Source organism: Typha latifolia, chromosome 13, assembly GCF_019914945.1.
Source record: "Typha latifolia isolate L0001 chromosome 13, TyphaL0001v2, whole genome shotgun sequence".
Taxonomy (NCBI): domain Eukaryota; kingdom Viridiplantae; phylum Streptophyta; class Magnoliopsida; order Poales; family Typhaceae; genus Typha; species Typha latifolia.
Window position 1 is genome coordinate 3,699,358 of NC_133098.1, and position 19,630 is coordinate 3,718,987.

Genomic DNA, 19,630 nt, shown 5'->3' on the forward strand with positions numbered 1-19,630 from the left:
GATGTCAAACATCTGTAGTAATATAGAAGGCATGTAGATTTACGGTGCACAAACTCCACCTAAATTCCGTTGGATGCCCATAATTAGTACACCGGCATGTCTAGATAGATTAGGATGAATTGGCTAGCATCAACATCACTTTCAATTAAGAGATTTTAAAGCATAAATTTAGCGTGGGCCTATTTGTGTATTAATGTATTGATCACCTATATTTAATAAGTTCAATTGCACCACCTATCAATGTATTGACATGCATCAGACTTAGACTAGCACCAAAACCTCAATTGACAATCTCCTTTAGAGAAATATATGGCTGGCATATGCTTGTATACGTTATGCATGATTTTACCATAGAATAGTATGATTAAATTAAGAGATGAATATTGGGATAGAGAAAGTTAGGTAGACTATAACTCTAACATTTAATAATATTGATTGTGAACTTGGCAGGTGACCTGCAGAGTGAGAATAAATGCCCACCGTTTAGGAGATACGACGGTGCTAATATTTAATTTTAGGGAAATTTATATATAAAACCGAATGATAAAAGCTAATTGGGGTTTACACCCTATATTTTTACTATTATTTATTGAATATGTGCAGAAAATATCTTATGTTAAATTTGAACTAATATCGTGAGAATATTCTTCTATTAAGTAGAGATATATTATTTCTAAAATGACTAAAATACTCTTAGTATGACCTAGTTGAGAGTATTTTTATAATTTTCCTAGTATAGTTAACTTAACTTAGAGATTTAGTTAAGTTTAACTTAATAATCTAAGGCAAGATATTTTCTACACATATTTATTAAATCATATCGCTCGATTTATAAAAAATAAAAATATAAGGTGTAAACTATAATTTCATTAAAAGACAGTTCGTTATATTATATGCAAAATTTCCTTAATTTTATAAAAATTTATATTGAAAAAACATCATATATTTTACTTTTATTATTATTTCACATCTATACTTATCATTTGACCGGTGAATATTGCTTAAAATGTCTCAAAAACACGTGGAGTTAATTTTACTCTAATAACTGCTAATGGAATAAAAAATATACTACTACTTTTGAAAATAAAAATGATTTGAATCGAGTTAGATCACATTAAAGGGAGATTAGGCTCAATGGATTGAGTCTAATTATCTTATTTAGTTATTTGATTTAGTTAGAGTCTTAGTATGTTAGGATTTTATTTAATTAGTTGAATTTAAGTATGTACAGTTTCAAGAAAATATTCTCAGAATATTATACAGATATTCGAATAATATCAAATAGTTGGATAAAATCACCGATATTCTAATCTACAACTTTGGTATTCACAACTTCTCAAGATTCGAAATCGAAACGAAGAGTTAATCCGAGAAGATAAAGAAGACTCGTTTAGTTAGTTTGTTAGGATTTTAACTTAATTGTTTGGGTCCCTAGGGTGAGCCTCTATAAATATGTGGTGAAATCGACATTGAGCTTTATCTTCTTATCAACTGTCTCTAGCCATTGGCGCTCTATCCCAACTCTTTCCTTCCACCGCCCAAGTCTTTGGTCGACCTCCTCTAACTCCTAATCCCTCTCTTTTACAACAACTTCTTCCCCTTCACACTAAGGAATTAAGCTAGTACATATCTAGCTATTAAAGGGCTATTAAGCTAGGGTTTATCTGACCTTCGGCCACTGTTCGACCGATACCTCAAAATCTATCCGCAGCTTCTTTCGAAATTCACGTCCTCAATCTAATTCAAAACCATTACTGATCGGATCATGCCAGTTCGTAACAAAGAATTAACTATCCTAATGCGATAATATTATCTATAGAATTTTATAGGCATCATACAATATAATTCCTTTTAACTATCTTAACTTGATCCTATTATCTATTATTCCTTTCTTCTTAACACTTTATCTTTACAATATGTTAATCCGTTCTTTAATGAGATAATCAATCGCAATGTTTCATATAATTTTTCAATTAATGGTAGGGATTAACAACTTGAAAAGCTTATGCCAACCAAGTACGGTCCTTGTAGGATCTAATGCCCCAGGAAAGGCAAATCCAAGAAGTATTTTTTTTTGTCTTTAAGCATCTCCTGTAAGCCCTGCAATTTGCTCTGCTTCAAGCTCGGGACTAAAAACTTATTGGAACTATAAACTTATTAATTTTACTATTGCAATGGTTTCCAAGTCTCTTGCTCAAATCATCAACTGCTCCCTTTGCTCCAGACTCTTATTCTTCGTTTTGTTACCCACTATTTTAGGGTGAGTAACTAAATTAGTATTATTTTAAAGAAGAGAGAGAGAAAAAAAAAAATTAAGGACAAAATATTTATTTATTTATTTATTTTGTTAACACTATTGAAGGGTTAAATATTTTTCATATTTTAGGAAATAAATATGTTAAAAAAAAAAGAAAATGTGAAAAAGGGGCATTAATTCAGGATCATATGAGCAGCAACAATGTTAAAACCACCGAAAGGAAGGGTCGGTAGGTAGCAAGGCTAATATCGCACGAGACAGTCACGTGCAACACGGCTAACAGTGTCGGCTACTTAGCTTCCTCCGACTGCTTTATAAGTCTCGCTCCTCCAAGGTAACCGTGCACGTCCTCCTTCTAACGTGCGCCGGCCGCGATGTGCACCGCCTCGTCCCACGTGGCTCTCGTCGCCTTCCCCTTCGGCTCGCACCCCGCTGCGCTCTTCCACGTAGCGCGCGCGCTCTCCGCCGCCCGGCGCCGCCTTCTCTTTCCTCAGCACGGCGGCGTCCCTGGGACCCCTCGCCTCCGACGGCGACAACCTCCGCCTCGTGGCGATCGACGACGGGGTGCCCGACGGGTTGGGGCCCCCGCCGCCGCCGCCTTCGCCGGAGGTGGAGCGGCGGATCGGGATGTTCCTGGAAGCGGCCGCGGCGGGGGGGATAATGGAAGGGATGAAGACGGCGGAGGCAGCGGCGGGCGGCGTGGCGGTGAGCTGCGTGGTGAGCGACGCGTTCATGTGGATGGCGGCGGAGGTGGCGGCGCAGCTGGGGGTGCCGTGGGTCCCGCTGTGGCCCGGCGCCACCTCTGCGCTCTTGGCGCATCTTAACACCGACCTGATCCGCCGGACCATTGGAGTCGGTGCCCAAGGTTGTAATTTCCAGTAACATCGCTCAGATACCACTATTTTTTTAAAAATATTATCACTGTCATTAAAATCTTTTAACTCTTTTATAGTTAATTTTAATAGAATGGTTATTAAGATTAACAAATATATTATTATTTAACACTAAAATATCCTTCTTTCTTATTAAGCTTTTAAATTATTTTAAGTAATTTATACAAGGGTAAAATAGTTATTTAGTTTTAATCATAACTATTTAAATTTAACTAACATAATTATACTTTTAATTTTAAAATTTTCCGTGGCTGTATATGTAAAAAAATACTTAAATTTTGACTCTGAAGCTAACATATTTAACATTTTAAAAGCTTTCAGTGATAATTATATAAAAAATCTAAAACAAGACAAACTATCGTTCTTCTTCTTCTTTTGTTACAACTTAACCTAACATTCTTAGCACTTTAAACTATGTTCCACTATCTAGGCTCTAGCTCTCGATTTAATTGACATATTTATTATTATTATTTATTATTAGAGCTCTTCTTCTATGTCCTTTATATTTATCTATCTTTCTAAGATAGAAAGAGATCTAACGGTTTCATATATTTGAGAGTATAATAGGAACATTTGAAAACTCAAGTGCTATAACTATTTCAATAGGTGATTATTTATTTATGAATTATAATTTAGGTTAAAAAAATTACATGTATATCCTTCTAAAAATATCTTATTGTATATATATACTCTTCTAAAGTTTATGTTTGCATGTATATCCATATATTTCTAAAACTATCTTATTTGTATATATGTATACCAACAAGTTCTTTTGCAAGTACACCCTCAAAACAATCTTTATTTACATATATATCTTTTTAAATTCTATATTTATATGTTAATGTTATTTTTTACAATTATATTATCTTAATAATTTGTCAGATAAAAGATATATATAATATTAAGTGAGAGTAATGTATGTATATCAGGATAAGGGTATTTATGGATTTTTATAATTAACTTGATGAAAGTTTAACTAAATTATAATCTCCTACTTACCTATATTTCTCATTAATTTAAGATTTGATCTAAACTAAATTTGATAATATATAGAGATAGAAAATCAAATTTGAATTGATTAATTAAATTTTATCTCCTATAGAGATAAAGAATTAAATTTAAATTAAACTATATCTCCTAGTATTAAGTGATATCTAATATAATTGAAGTCTAATCATATCTATAGCATCATCAGACAAATCTAAATGAAAGAAAAGAATGTGTTACCCTCGAGTTAGAATCATGTAATTTTTGAAGAATTAATATCACTTTTTACGTAATATAGTGTTGAAACAGGGACGGAAGACTAGTACTGAAAACTGGCTACTATAATCGTTGGACTGTGATTCTAAATTTTTGAGCGGCTATGGAAAGTATTTGCCATATATTATTACTATTTACGATTACTATTATTGTTACTGTACTGCTATTGTGCTATTACTATTACTATTAATTTTGACAATGCACCTGACGCAGTCCTCCTCAAACCCGACGACCCTCTCCATTTTATCCCCGGCCTCGCGACCCACCGTCTCCGCGACCTCCCTGAAGGCATCGTCTCCGGCGACCTCGACTCTGTCTTCCACCGCCTCCTCCACCGCATGTCCGAGCACCTACCCCGCGCCTCCGTCCTAGTCCTCAACACCTTCTCTGGCCTCGACCCACTCGTCGACGCCGACCTCGCCACCGTCTTCCCGACCTACCTCCCCATCGGCCCCAACCACCTCCTTTCCTCTCCTCCCGCCGCCTCCGACCCCTTCAATTGCCTCACCTGGCTCGACAGTCACAAGCCAAGAACCGTCGCCTACGTCGCCTTCGGCACCACCGTGTCGCTGCCGCCGCACGAGCTCAGAGAGCTCGCCCTCGGCCTCGAGGAGAGCAACGCGCCGTTCCTATGGTCGTTAAAGGAGAAGGAACGGAAGAATCTCCCTCCAGGGTTCTTGGAGCGCACCAAGGAGAGGGGGCTCATCGTGAGCTGGGCGCCGCAGGTGGCGGCGCTGAGGCACGAGGCGGTGGGGGCGATGGTGGGCCACGCCGGGTGGAACTCGGTCCTGGAAGCGATGTCGTGCGGGGCGCCGATGGCTTGCCGGCCCTTCTTCGGAGACCATGGGATGGCGGCGAGGTCGGTGTCGCACGTGTGGGGAGTCGGCCTCGAGTTCGACGGCGGAGCGCTGACGAAGGACGGGGTGGTGGCGGCTCTGGATGTGCTGCTAAGGAGGGAGGAGGGGAGGAGGATGAGGGAGAAGGCGGGCGAGATTAAGAGGAAAGTTTTGAAGGCGTTCGAAGGTGAGCAGGGGAGTTCAAACGAGAATTTTAGTAGATTCGTTAAGATAGTTTGTGGGCTCTAATAAGTGCAGTGTTTTAAATTTGGTTGGATGGCAAGTGGAGTTTGGATTGGTTCTTAGTGTGTTTGTTTGCTTAAACGATCGTTGTAATCTTCTAAGCCTAACGTAATAGTACTTATAAACTGCTGCTAGTTTGAAGTTTGAACTCATCTTTATTTTTATACTTCTAAATAAGATATTATATGCGGCAAGGCTAAAAGCGTAATACATGAGTAAATCACACTACAAGGACATTGAAAAATTTAGCAGTCTCTGCTAGTGTTGGCTTCTTCTTCCCCTTTCGCCGAGGGCCTACCCCGCCGGCACCGTTGTTTTCTCCCTCCTCCTCCCCTAGCCGATCTTCGCCCGCATATCCTCCTCCTATGCCCTCCCTTGGCTGCTCAGCTTAGAGAAGGGAAGGAGTTCTTTCCTCTCATTTCCTCCCTCCCACTTCCTCTCACCTCAAAGCTTTGCCGATTGTTGATGTCCCCATCCCTCCCCACCCGTCCTCGTCGCTCTCCTTTCTCTCTCCCCTATAGCTCTCGACTGGCCATTTCCTCCAGTCTCGATCTCCTCCACAACTTCTGTCGCCGCCCCTCATCCATCTCCACGATAGCTACCCCTCATATTATCGTTGTTCCGTGTCACTTGTTGGTTTGGATGACTTCTTCTTCTTCTTCTTCTTTCTTTGTCAAGAATTGCTTGTTGTGAGGTTGTATTTGCTCTGGTCCAGCCAGCATCTTCTTTCTTTTTTCTTTTTTTTTAATGAAGGTTTGTGGTCTTTGTGTTACAGGTTTGCTCTTTTAAGTTTATTGTGATACCAACTATGTCATAGAAAGCTAAACCACCTCTGTTTATATAATCCTCTCAAGCTTTTTGCTACTTTTATTTATAGTACTGTCATTATTGGCCAAGCAGAAGACTTGCTTTGAAGACGATTGTCCAATCTCCTCTAATTTCTTGTGAGGGTGCTTGTAGTATATGGCTTTTAGAAGGGTCGATGCCCTATTTCCCGTCTCTATTCAATATATCGAGTTATAATTGCTAAACTAAATGAATCATCGATCTACATAGTCTCAAAATAAATTTAAAATAAAAAAGTACAAGGGCATTAATTAGAGTACAGAGAAACAATTTTGTTTCTTTATTTATTTTTTATATTTTCTTTCCTTTTAGTTGTTCTAGCTTTTATGATTTATTTTTTATTCTATTTATTTATTTACTGAAGAGAAAATTGAGATAACAGTAAACGTGAGTTTCATCAAAGTAACCCTCTTATCTTAAATTACAGGTAATCAAGTTTTATCTTGTTGTAACTGTCACCCTCTTAATTTAAAGGTAACCAAACATTGTCACCAAAAACCCTTCCAAAATTGCTGTTATGATTAAATTTTGATAGAAAATTCCTAAAAGTATTAGCATGTGAATAAATACGTATAAATGATTATAACGCCCTTCTTAAAGTTTAAAACGTGAAAAAGTTCTAATTGATATTTTTTTTTCTTAAAAGATAAAGGTGTGTACTATAATATCGATAATATTATATAATTTTAGAGCCATTTTAAGCAATTTATACAAGTTCAAACTAGTCTTTCCTTTATCCAAGTTTAGTTTTAACCAAGGTTAGTTAAATTTACTTGAATGAGTAGACAGTTTTTAAGGGCTCAATAATTTCGATGGTAATTATTTATAATATGTTGAAAGATTTCAGCGGCAATTATGTAAAAATACCATAAATAATTTCCCACAGACATCTCTATTAATTCAATACAAACAGCAGAAAGACGCTTTTTATCCCTACAGTGAGAATCAGAATCTAATAATTTATCAACAATAAATGCAATACATCTTGATATGCAAAGTTCATATCAAATTAGCACTTCTTAATTAAACGAACCAAGTGTAAACCTATTCGCATTATAAAGAGATTAGGGCCTTTCTCCAAACTCGGGTGCAATTCATGAATCAAAAACAGCAGGGGATTTTTATTAAGCTGCTGTATTTGTACAATGGGGAAGAATTTAATTGATGTTCAAATACATGCTATACATGATGCTAGAGTCCGTTAACTGGATGCCACAATACCTCAACCAAAACACTTCCTAATACTCTACAAGCGAATCTCAAGAAGTAACCAGAAAGATAACAGCACATGAGCACGAGTACCATGATGCTGAGATTTCAGTCATACCACAGAAAATATGTACCTGATTAATGGTGGAAAATCAAGTCACTCTCCACTTATCATGAGTGAATGAAAAGGAACTTTCTTTATCTCCACAAAGGTTGAATATTCCCTGCTTAATGGCTGCTTCCATGGCTCTCCATCCATTTGCAGATACGACCGGTTGCACTGGCTGCCTCTAATTTCAAACTTGATTGCTGCAGCCTAAAAGAGAAACAGCAGCTTAATCCACATTATTTGACTAGGGGCATTTTTGCGACTATCTAGTTTTAGGAGCAACAAGAAATTACATCTAAAGAATTATATACCATAAGAGTTGAGATCCTCCACATAACATGCAGCAGGATGCCGACAGAACCTTTTGCAGAATTTATTTATTTATTTTAAAAGATCAGATTTCATAGGTTAACAATGAAATTTGGCAGATTTTCTTCTGTGTAAATTAAGGAAAAGCATTAGGCACTATCTATAATACTGATGCAGGACTATGGAGAAAATACTTCCATCCAATTATGCATTTCAATAAATCAAGAAAATAAGTAGTTTTACAGGTCAGATATAGTGGAAGGCCATCTAAATAGCAGCGTAATAAATCATTATTGCATTAGATCAAACTGTATGAGTAATGATTGCTCCAGAATGTCAAAGTCTTAATAACTTCATCCATCTGCATTATGTACAAACAGGGCATTTAAGACTTGTGACTTATCAGCAAAAGGTAGTTTCCAATTCTCCATTACTATTTGCTGAATATTTTATGTTTCTTTAAATCATTGAAATGAAAAGTATCTCAAAGTAGCATTGATACCTGAGCGATGTGCTTTGCAGAAATAAGTTCAGTCATGACGACTGATGCATGCCACCCTTGTTTTAGACCAAATATTTCAAGCAAACCGTCATCTGCATGAGCTTCAACAAAGCCTCTCTGAAGAAGGCAGATAGCTTAATACTAACTCATCACTGTACTAACAAAGTACAAGTAGATGGAGTGAAATGTGTAATTCTCTTGTATTTCTCATGTTACCTTTTCTAGATATTCAGGCGTAAGATTACCCCAAGGATGTCTTCCACTTCCATAGTTGTATAGATTTAAAGCAACAATTGACCTGACACTGCAGATAGAAAACCTTGTCAGCTTAGAATGTATGGGACAAAGCTTAATAGACATACATAATTGTGTAATTGTTTGTTGCTCATTAGATAATTGTGCTACTAGAATTTATAACTTGCCTTGAATGAATTGGAACTTGCTCCCATTCTGAGCAGTTTGCCTTTTTAATATAAAGCCGCACAATGCTCTTTAGTCCCCTGCATGGAAGAACTTTTCAGATCAACACATTACAAGATTTGTAACCTATGATGTGATAAGATAGTTTTGCATCAAAGATCAGTTAGAAGCAAAGCTCAATGAAGTGAAGCACACAACAAGCATTCAATAAGGGAAGGAGCAAAACCTGAACCTAGGATATCCCAGAGTACTAAAGTATAAAAGTGTATTATTGTATAGATGGCAGGCTGTCGTTGAACTTTTTGGAAGAAAAAAGATACAAAAAGACAAGAAATTTCATGATGTGACCGATACATCCACATCCTAATTCAGATTCTGGAATGCAATCTGACCCTTGGATTATCGTCTGAGGAATAGGAAGTGACCTAACAACTGCAGTATAGAAAATGAGAAATAATAGGTTTAAAAGGGCTACAACAACCATGTAGATGAGGCCAAAGAATATTTGATTTTTCCAGGATATTCTTCAGCTAGAAGTTACTTGTAGCATATTATATGTAGAAATGCAAATATCTTACATTTCAAGCTTATCTGAAAAGAGTAATAAACATAGAAAGGCAGCAACTTAGATTATAAATACTTGAAAGGGACAACTTAACTAATCTGGTGTAACTGTCCTTTGTGTGATTTCATTCTTCCAATACCTAATAACAAAAGGTATGCATGAGCAGAAAACATTCACCACATATTATATAAATGTTCCAAAGCCAAAAGACAACAAAGGTTGTTCTGGCAAGCCCATTCGAGGGGAGACGAATTGGAGTATTTCACTGCTTTATATCTCATTATGGTGGCATCTAAATCTCATTATCTCATCAATCTATTAATGGTTCATGAATGAATCGTCAGGATAGGTAGGGTCATCTTCTTTCTACCAATGAGGAAGTGATTTTGTACATAATTTTATTACCAGGCCTAGGACAATTAACAATCAATTCAAAAAGGTGCATAACATCCAGAAATGTCAATCTGAAGATTTCATTTATACAATTACTACATAATTCTGGCAATTCTAATAAAATAGTGACAATATGGAACAAAAGAAGAACCAAAATATAAATAAAATCTACTAATAGACAGCATCTCAAGCTAGTAATAGAACATTATGCAAGAGTGAAAAAATAAAGCAGCGGACCTTAAGTTCGGACCGCTCACACAAGGTGTACAGAACCACCCCTGGGTACAGCTATATCTGGCATAAATCAACTAGCAGAAGGGGGAACAAATCAGTCATCATCCATATCCAATAAGATCAAAACAATGGTTGAAAAGCAATATCTCAATTTCTCAAGAGAAGAGTTAGGCTACATAGTAGAGGATGGATAGTACTTAATATATGTGAGAAAAATGTAGGTGAAAGAAGATGTAAGTATCAAAACTCAAAAGAGAGAATTTGCCACATTTGTGAATTTCCAAATAGATGGTAATGGATCTTACTACATGATTGTCAGTTCTTAACTGAACAACTACTTTAAAAACTTAAGTTGTTAGAGAACATTATTTTTTAATTTTTTTTTTATATTCTAACATCAGTCACTGCCATATACTGTTGATCAACAAACTTATGAAATGGTCATCAACGTCCTCAAGAAGGGGATCCATGAGGACCACGACCTAAAACAATATACTTCAATGAGTAACCAGACTGTTTCATATAAACTGATGGGATTAGATTTCCATTTTTTCAGATATATTCTTATCTCAAAATTAGATTTATTTATAGATTATCTTTTTTGGTCTGAAGTTCCTAAAATCTAGGAGACATGATTGTTATCCTCTATGAGATAAGTTTCATTAGGAATTGGTTGATTTTGAATTTCAAATGGTCATCATTTGTTTATAGATTAGATTAGGAAAGTTTTTGATTAGTTTTGATTGTGGCTCCTCACATCTTTAACATCTTTATATAGAGCTGAGAGGAATTCTAAAAAGAAGAGAATTTATCACAGAAAATTGAATAAATTAACAAAGTATTAATTTCATGGAAGCTCCTCAAATCTTCTCCCCCTATTCTCTTCTCTTTTGTGGTGGATTCCAGTCTTTTTAGTGGAGTCTTCTTATTTATCAGAACATGTCTTATGGATGTATCAAAGTTGTGTCATCTCTCTACCTTGTATCCATCTTCATGTTTCATTTGTACGGGAGATATCATTCATCTTGACACCATGCTTTAGATTAATCTAGACCATGTGACTGCAAGTTTTAGTTCCAAAATGACACTCATGATTTTTATTCAGCATTTTCCCATGTTGCAAATGTTCTTCTACTGATTCACTCTTATAGTACTCCTGTTAAGAGAACTTGTTATTAAGCATAATGTGCAACTTGAAGAAAAAAAAAACAGCAAATAAAGATTAAGATGATTAAATCTGGGCCATGTAATGTTGTCAGGATTATTACAATCAATGTTTTAAAAAGCAGCTACAAGTAGCGAGCGGTCATTCTACCACCTAGCGTCTAGGCAGAAGACACAAGACGTGTAAAAAATAATAAATATATATATATAGATTAACAGATTATTACTGATTTACTTTATTAATTACTTCAACAAATATTGGCCAACTTCAATTAGGAAATAAGAAGTTAAGAACTAACGGATTAAGACAGAATTGATCAATGGAAAATAAAATCTAAAAACCCGTTTGATGTGAGAGTTGAGAGAGTGAGGTTGTAAGAGAGGGAGTGAGAGAGAGAACGAGAGAGACTTAAAAGAGAGTGAGAGAGAGAGAGAGAGAGGAGCGATGGAATACCATCCATTGTGGGAGAGAGACTGAGAGAGACGGGTGGTCGCCTTCGTTGCCACAAGCCATGGAAGAAATTTTTTTAAGGGTTCGATGGTGTGCTATAGAGAGAGAGAGAGAGCAACAAGCGAGAGAGGAGTGATCATGTTGCGTTTTTTTATACAGTTAGTTATTAAATCCGATCCGCTAAAAAACCTGACCTACTAAACTATCTGCTTAAATTATTGGTGGGCCAAAGTGCCGACCTGCCTAGGCCTAGGCATCCCCCTGCCATTCGTCGGCACATTTCAGCTTAGCAGGGCAGTTGGTGCGTCGCCTAGCCATGGCAGCCGCCTTTCCCGCCATTCAATACATCGATTAAAATCAAAGTATTCCCATTGCTAATTCACCTAATGTGAAGCACCATCCACAGAAATCCATATAAAGGCCTATGAAAACATGAGCCCAGTGCTGAACTAATTCTTTTTTATGCCTCTATGGTCCAGGTAGATTACACTACATGGAAGAGAGACCCAAAGGCCAAGGATATTAAGCTGAACATATTAGTAAATGTTTTGTCCAACAGAAGAAAATTGGTGATTCTGATCACTGATTAACCACTTTGAATCAGCATTTTGTAGAACAAACTACTACAAGAGGGAAAATGAAAGAGATGAAAGAGCTCTTTTACGTAGATGGTGGAATCCATGTGCCACCTAGAATGTCAGTCGGATATACTGCTAAGTAGAATAATTGCAAATCATCCAAAACAAAGTGGAGTAGCCAATTATTTTTAGGTACAAGAATGTGATAAGGACAAGAATAACAAAAAAGAATATAAAAATCAGAGTCTGTAATCTGAAACAATGGAAGAGCTCGATAATACCTTATTTGAAATTGGTCCTCGTGCAAGGTAGGGTTTTTCATTACGTAGATGGTGGAACCCATGTGCCACCTGAGCATCCATTCCTACATATAAGAATAATAATGTAATGCTTGCAAGAATGAGGATTAAAGATAAAAGTTAATTACGCTGATACCCCTTGAACTATACCCAGTTTTCATGGAGACCCCCTAAACTTTTTTAGGTTATAATATCACCCCTAAATATTGGAGAAATTTCAATGTCACCCTTCTGTTAGTGTGCCGTGAGAAAAATTAAGCGAGTCGGCTTATGTGGCACTCATATTTCTTAGAAATATCCTAAATGCCCTCATAAGTCCTTTAATTAAATTAAGATAAAAGGATATATATTATTATAATTAAATTTAATTTATTATCAAAATTTACAGTCTTCCTCCCCATCCATCATCTTTCTCCCTTCACCATCGCCTCCCCGCCGTCGGCTTGTGACAACCAGGAACCTAGCCGACCAACCCCCCACTATCGGCTTGCCCTCCTCCGCCTTCCCCCATCTCACCGTCGACAGCATCGACTAGGGGCAATGCCAGCGGATCCGACCGCAGAGCTTCCGCTTGCGGTGATGGCGAGGGTAAGGACTAAGCAGGCCGTCGTTTGGGTTCAGCTTCTTCGCCAACTTCTTGTTTGGCCGCTTGCGCATGTGCGCTAGCGAGGAGCCGAGCAGCCTTGGCAACGACAGCGAGCGAGGCCTTGCCTTCTTGATCAATCGCTTGCGCATGTGTATTGGCGAGGAGCCAAGCAGCCTCCGCAACAACAGCGAGCAAGGTCGTGGGACGGGGAGGCCATGGTAAGCTCGCTGCCATGCCGTGTGGAAAGAGGAGGCCGTGGCGAGCTCTTTGCCGCACTACTTGGGAGGGGAGGCCACGGGGAGCTCCGTTGCCGAGCCACGTGGGACGGGAGACCGCAGGAGAGAGAAGAGAGAAAGGAGAGAGAAAGCATGGGAGGGGAGTCGACGGGAGAGAGAAGAGAGCAAGGAGAGAGATGTAAGATATTTAAAATTAATAATATTGTGATATATTAATTAGGGGTATAGTTGGTCATTATGCATTTTTTGTCATTGCCATTACCTGTTTAACACTACCCGAAAGTTTAAGGGTGACATTGTAACCTAAAAAAGTTTAAAGGGTTTCTGTGAAAACCGGTATAGTTCAAGGGATGTTAACGTAATTAGCTCTAAAGACAATTAATTTACAAAAAGGAGCTCATTTGACAATTACTGTTCTCCCTAGCCACAAGTAGTTTGCTACAAAACTAAAATAAGAAACAATACATAAGATTGCAAGTAAATCATAAACATGTTGTAACCAGAAAACTGAACTATAGACATTAAACAGAAAGGATAAACATGAACAGACCAATAGGACACTTCATGAAATATCAAATGTAATTTTTTTATGGAGCTCTACTCCAGAGGTTAAGATCATTGTTATAAGAGGAAAAATGGCCAGTAGGCCACCATATTGATGCAGTTTGAGAAAAAAATGTAGAAAAGTGGCTTTCCAGCAGAAACCCCTTGAAATGGAAAGGTAAAGATTCTTAACTGAGACCAAGTAGTTGGCCATCTGACCTTGATATAGGAACAATACAAATACATATCAACATGGATCATGCTACCACTTATCCCATGTTATATTTGAAGTTCCTTTAGCCTTAATATATTAATAATAACAATAACAACAATAATTAAACCAATTGTGCCATGGCCAAATTATGATACAGGATACAGCAATACAGCAATTCATGCCATTGCCCCCTTAGGACAGAATTTCTGGCAGAAATTCTTGCGATCAAGAAGTGATGATTCAGAAAGGGAGCTGGATACCTGTCTTTTCTCTACGAACATTCAAAATATATATAAACATGGAATGGATTATGCTACCATCCATCGAATCATAGTTTCAGTGATCCTTACAGACTTATGAGGAAAAGAGATTGTCTTGTAACCCAAATTCTTATAGAAGACAGCGATTAATGTAATCATCCCCTTCCCATAGAGTATGTCAATTTATGCAATATAAAGTGTGTGCATATTTAATAAAATCACAGTAACCTTATTCAAATCCATGAGAAAAATGATAATATAAATAGAACTAAGCAGTTGTAAAGGATTCTTAAGTTGCTTAAAACACATACCAATGCTAAAATAGTTATAGAATATTCCTTGATAACAAGAAATCTTTTCTGGCAGCTCTCTTTGGATATCCATATCCTGCCAGTGTTAGAAAAATAAGTTTATGCTGGAGAGATTACTGAATGTGATTACTATGAATTATAAAGTTCATGATTCAAAATGACTAGATAAAATAAAAACCTGACTCAAATCAGACTGATCCACGTGCTTAAGCGAGTGTGGCAGGTCTTCAATTTCTCCTCCTGGTGTCATAACCTCAACTTGCCAACTGTATGAAGCCAATTATAATTTTTTTTCAAGTTAAAGATAAAATTGAGGCATTGAATTCAATAACCTGTTATACAAATTGACAAGAAGATAACAGTACTTCTCTCAACATTCCTCTAATATCATAGATTGTATAAGACACAATAAAATTGCAAGCCATGCGAATATAACTACATAAATGGTATGCATGATTTGCCGGCCAAACATGCATCAAATATCCTACATATTCACAAATTTAGAGGGCATGCAGAAAAGTATAAAACAGCAGCTGTGTGAAGAAGCTGAACTTTTCATCTATCAATAATGAGAAAGAAGTTTAATTAATAATTGAAGGGAAATAAAAACTGAAGGTCCATATAACACATCTAGGAAACAATAACACTTGCCTATCGAGACGGCAGATAGGGCCAGTAATTGCCTTATTGAGAGAATTCTTAACAGCTGAACGCCATGCAAAAGGAAAAGAACCACCCTGTAGAAGTACTATTTGAGTAGATGGATGGTACAAAAGAAAATTGTAGTAAAACTATACAGTAAACAGAACTTCTTACCCAACCAAATGTCCTTGCAAGATCATTGCCTGTACCAAGTGGAATGATACCAGTTGGAGGAATTGGCTCCCTTTTCACATCAGGAAGTTCTGCAAGACTTCCTAATACCCAACCAACTGTACCATCACCTCCTGCAACCTGCCAAGAAGAATCAGCTTAGACTTTACATGCATATTAGCAAACCATCTCAAGTCAATGATGCCACATAATAGAGGCACAAGTTATGCTGAATAATTTAAAAAATTAATTACTAGTGGTAGAACCATCAAAACATACCATAATTCTCAACCTCTCCCGAGTGGCTCTTGCACAATCATCTCCATGATCCGCCAATTTCTCCAAGCAAGTCAAACCGCAGCGAACAAAATCAGAAGGCTTCACAACTGAAAGATCAAATACCTGCAAATAGAAGTTATATTTTACAAGTGAATGGCAAAGATAATCCTGTAAACATAAATGAGCAGACTGGACAAATAGGTTCACTTTGAAAATGATGCTTCTGTCTCTGATCAAAGATATGTACTAAGAGTTTAATTGACTAAAAGGGAAGATAATGACTTCCCAGCTATATCAAAGTAATCACAAATATGCCAACAGTAGTCCAAGAAAATGTATATTCCTCAAGTTCTACCAAAAATGAGTATAAAGGTATTTTAAAGTTTAACTACTAAAATCCTGATTTCCAGGATAAACAGCTTGATCAAATCTAAAGTAGCTAAAATCCATAATGTACAAGCAACCACCTACTTCATATGTGGTATTGACTTAAATGTTAAATGTAATCTAGCATAACATATTTACAAAAGAACATAGATGCAAAGGAAAGATAGCCTCTTCTACAACTCTCAGGCTGAGTAAGAAAACATGTTTTCATAAAGATTTCAGACATTGCTAACTATCAAAGAATACTGGACTCTTTTCCCCTTGTTTATTTTCTCTTCTCTTATTCTCTACTTTAGACATCTCTCTGAGGAACCTACTTCTTCTTGGTGCCATATGATCCCACCCCCACTACGAAGAGACAGAATCGAAGAGCAACAAAAATCATCAAAAGGGAAGAAACATAAGACCAAAATCAGAGCAATAAAAACATCTTTACAAGCAAGAGACAGTACTCAAGCAAAACCATGAGTACCAAGACAGGCACAACTACTCTAAATCTCTAATTTCATATTTTCATCAGAGTGTACCACTATTTTTCAGTTCCAATGCTTTCAGATGCACAACTTAAGCCACATGCAACAGGCCCATCACAGAATCCAAGATTTGCTGCCTCACTGTTATGTACCCACTAACTGACACCCTCTAAGTTAATCATAACATATTCATTCTCTAAACAAAGATATATTGATATCTCGATGTTCATATATATTACAAGTTCTAACAGCAGCAAAGCACGCAGCTAATGGAAGAAAAGAACATCCACAAAACTACCGCCTAATTTATATGGAATTCCGTGCAGCTCGGTAAGAAATTATCAAGTTATCATTTTACTACTTGCAAATAACAACAGCATTATCAAAATATTCGCCTGCTAACATCGAAACCAGAAAATAACTACTTTCTTAGAATAATCTACTCTAATTTCCGGAAAAAACCTAACCCAAGAATCTCTCAAGAAACGTCAGGAAAGAAGAGGGAAGCGGTACTCCTAACCTGCTCCTCGCTCATGAGCTCCTGGAGCCGGACCTTGAGTACTGGCCCGTATCTTCCCCCACTTAGAGAATTAACGAAGACCACCATGGGAGCCTCCGGGGCCTCCTCCTCCCCCGATCTCTCGACCGCTGCCGCAGCGCAGCTTGGATCTTTAGAATTCACGGCCTCGACCACCGCCCTCCTCAGGTACAACGGCATCACGATCCTCCTCCTCAGCTCCTCCTTGTCGATCTCCTTCCCAAAGACCCCACACCCCCTTAGCGACTCCCAGATCGATACCCTCGCCGCCGGCCCTCTTCCTCCCGCTGCCACCACCGCCTCGTCGGCCTCCGATCTCGCCATCTCTCTCTCTCTCTCTCTCTCTCTCTCTCTCTCTCTCTCTCTCTCTCTCTCTCTCTCAATATTCTTGCAACAGTGAGCGGAAGAATCGAGGAGAAGAAGAAAGGGGGAAATGGTATCTTGTTACAGTGACCCAAAGACTGCTCCAAGGAACTGAGTTCTCATAGCGGCGGCTGGCTTTTTTTTAAGAAACATAAACACCTTGCGTTTCAAACCTCATATTTTATTATTCCAAATCGCACCTTTCCTTTCTCTAAAGTAGTGTTTTTGACCAAACTAGCCCTCCCAATATTTTTTTTTTAATTGAGGTAGAAATTTAAATGAAAATTTTAGGTATAAAAAAATATAAGCTAAGGCTTTGGACGAAGGAAAATATGAAAGTCTTGGAATTTCTCTACATATTACTTTGCACTAAATCATTTTGTTAATCTACAAGCTCACTTACATTCGAATTTAAATTTGAAAATAGATTAAAAAGAAACTTTGAGAGGGCTAATTTCATTTTTTTTTTTTTTTAAAACTCTCTAAAGGGAGCGAGATGCAAATAGAGAAAATACAGGGCTTAAACAGCAAATTAAAAACATAGAATATGTAAATAGTTTTCAACTTTTATTGTTCCATTCTCATTCTCAAGGTATTGGAATTGGTGGGGTCACTTTCCCGCTTCCAAATTCCGGCACCACAATAGAGGGCGAGGAAAATGCCCTCGGAAGAGGACGAAATTGCGGATGCGCCATTGAGTCCGTAACGGTCGAGTGTGTGGGGGAGGAGGCGGCGGCTTTGGAGCGGGGTTTAGGAGTGTGATTTGAGAGTGTGTGTGTTTTGGGGTAGTTATTCTTCCCGTGTAGAAATCGAAAAAGTAGGACCGTAGAGCGTGTCGTTTGGAATGGGAACGAATAACTTCCCAACGAGAAAACAGCGAGGATTTGCTGGCTTGGCGTGGATTCCCAGGAAGGAATTTTTTTAATGAAATAATTAAATTTTAGAAAAATTATATTTCAGTTCTCATTTTTTAAATTATGAGTTTTTGACCAAACTAGCCCCGTTCCAAAACTTTTTTACCCCAATAAATTAACTCCCAAAATTTATTTACTAACATTTTACGTTAGCCCTAACAAAAACGTTGAATTGATTAGCATTTTTGCCAAGAGCGTTTTATGTATATAAATCTTTTTAACTTAGTCTTTCAGTAATTTAGAAAAAAAATTATTTAGCGATAAAAATGCTAAACTAATTAGCATTTTTAAAAATGCTGATCAGTTCAGCGTTTTTATTAGGGCTACACCGAATTAGATCTCATTTGGCAAATAAATTTAAAGATAATCCATTTCGATAAAAAAAACTCAAGAGATAGATCTATTTTAGTCAAAAACTCTAACCATTATCGTAAAAGTAACTACATTTTTTACACCTCAATATAGTATAGCCTGATTTTAATTTTATCTTTGTGGTTTATATTAATTTATAACTTAATTATTATTATGAAAATACAATGCCATTTAACAATGGTAGGAATAATATTGACATAGGGTTAGCTTGGTCATTTGCATTATTAGCTCCGGATGAAAAGTTTAATAGTTGCAATTTTGATCGATATAAGGTCTTTTTTTGTTTTTGTTTTGCATGTTCAAAATTAAAAAGGGTATGTTCGTAAATAAGAAAATTTGGAGGAGTATATGTATAAAATGAATGAATAAATAAATAAAATAGAAGACAAGACTTGAGTCTTAGTCATAAAGGTCATAGCTTCTAGATGAGGCCAAAGTCAGTCGGACAAATTCCATGAGACCAAGCTCTGACATATGCTCCCATTTATTTTTCCAGTTTTTGACCTAATTAAACTGCTTTTTTTTTTATTTTATTTTTATCCAAATAGACCGATCTTAAATTTATTATTAAATGAGATCTAATTTATTATAGTCTAAAAAAATGCTGAACTGATTAGTATTTTTAAATCGCCGGATAAATTTAGTGTTTTAGGACCAGATAAAAATGCTGAATTGATCGGTGCTTTTATCTAGAAATAAAATACTGATCAGTTCAACAATTTTATTAATTATAATAAATTAAATTCTATTTAATAATAAATTTAAAAGAA

The 19,630-nt window shown here is 36.9% G+C and overlaps 2 protein-coding genes across 2 annotated transcripts; one reads left to right on the forward strand and one right to left on the reverse strand.

Annotated features, from left to right (window-relative positions):
- Window positions 1-2,610: 2,610 nt before the first annotated feature.
- LOC140800334 (anthocyanidin 3-O-glucosyltransferase-like) lies at window positions 2,611-5,640 on the forward strand. Its single transcript, XM_073155068.1, is given in 3 exon segments — window positions 2,611-2,726; window positions 2,728-3,122; window positions 4,627-5,640. Coding segments are annotated over 3 exon segments (1,362 nt in total). The 5' UTR covers window positions 2,611-2,631; the 3' UTR covers window positions 5,499-5,640.
- A 1,795-nt stretch (window positions 5,641-7,435) lies between these two features.
- Window positions 7,436-17,687, reverse strand: LOC140800181 (diacylglycerol kinase 7-like). The gene is made up of 12 exons (XM_073154847.1): window positions 17,194-17,687; window positions 15,814-15,936; window positions 15,538-15,675; window positions 15,373-15,458; window positions 14,900-14,987; window positions 14,722-14,797; window positions 12,554-12,636; window positions 10,083-10,153; window positions 8,890-8,967; window positions 8,684-8,771; window positions 8,468-8,584; window positions 7,436-7,863 (listed from the first exon to the last, which is right to left on the reverse strand). Exons 1-12 carry the CDS (start codon window positions 17,533-17,535, stop codon window positions 7,705-7,707), a joined length of 1,449 nt encoding a protein of 482 aa, XP_073010948.1. The 5' UTR covers window positions 17,536-17,687; the 3' UTR covers window positions 7,436-7,704.
- Window positions 17,688-19,630: the final 1,943 nt, after the last annotated feature.

Excerpts from the sequence above, each read along its gene's own strand:
- LOC140800181 (XM_073154847.1), bottom strand. The coding sequence starts at position 17,535 with ATGGCGAGATCGGAGGCCGACGAGGCGGTGGTGGCAGCGGGAGGAAGA. Across the intron at positions 8,968-10,082 it reads GTGAGCGGTCCGAACTTAAG|GGGACTAAAGAGCATTGTGC; the intron begins GTCCGCTGCTTT and ends TCTTCCATGCAG. Across the intron at positions 7,864-8,467 it reads CTGCAAAGCACATCGCTCAG|GCTGCAGCAATCAAGTTTGA; the intron begins GTATCAATGCTA and ends TTTCTCTTTTAG.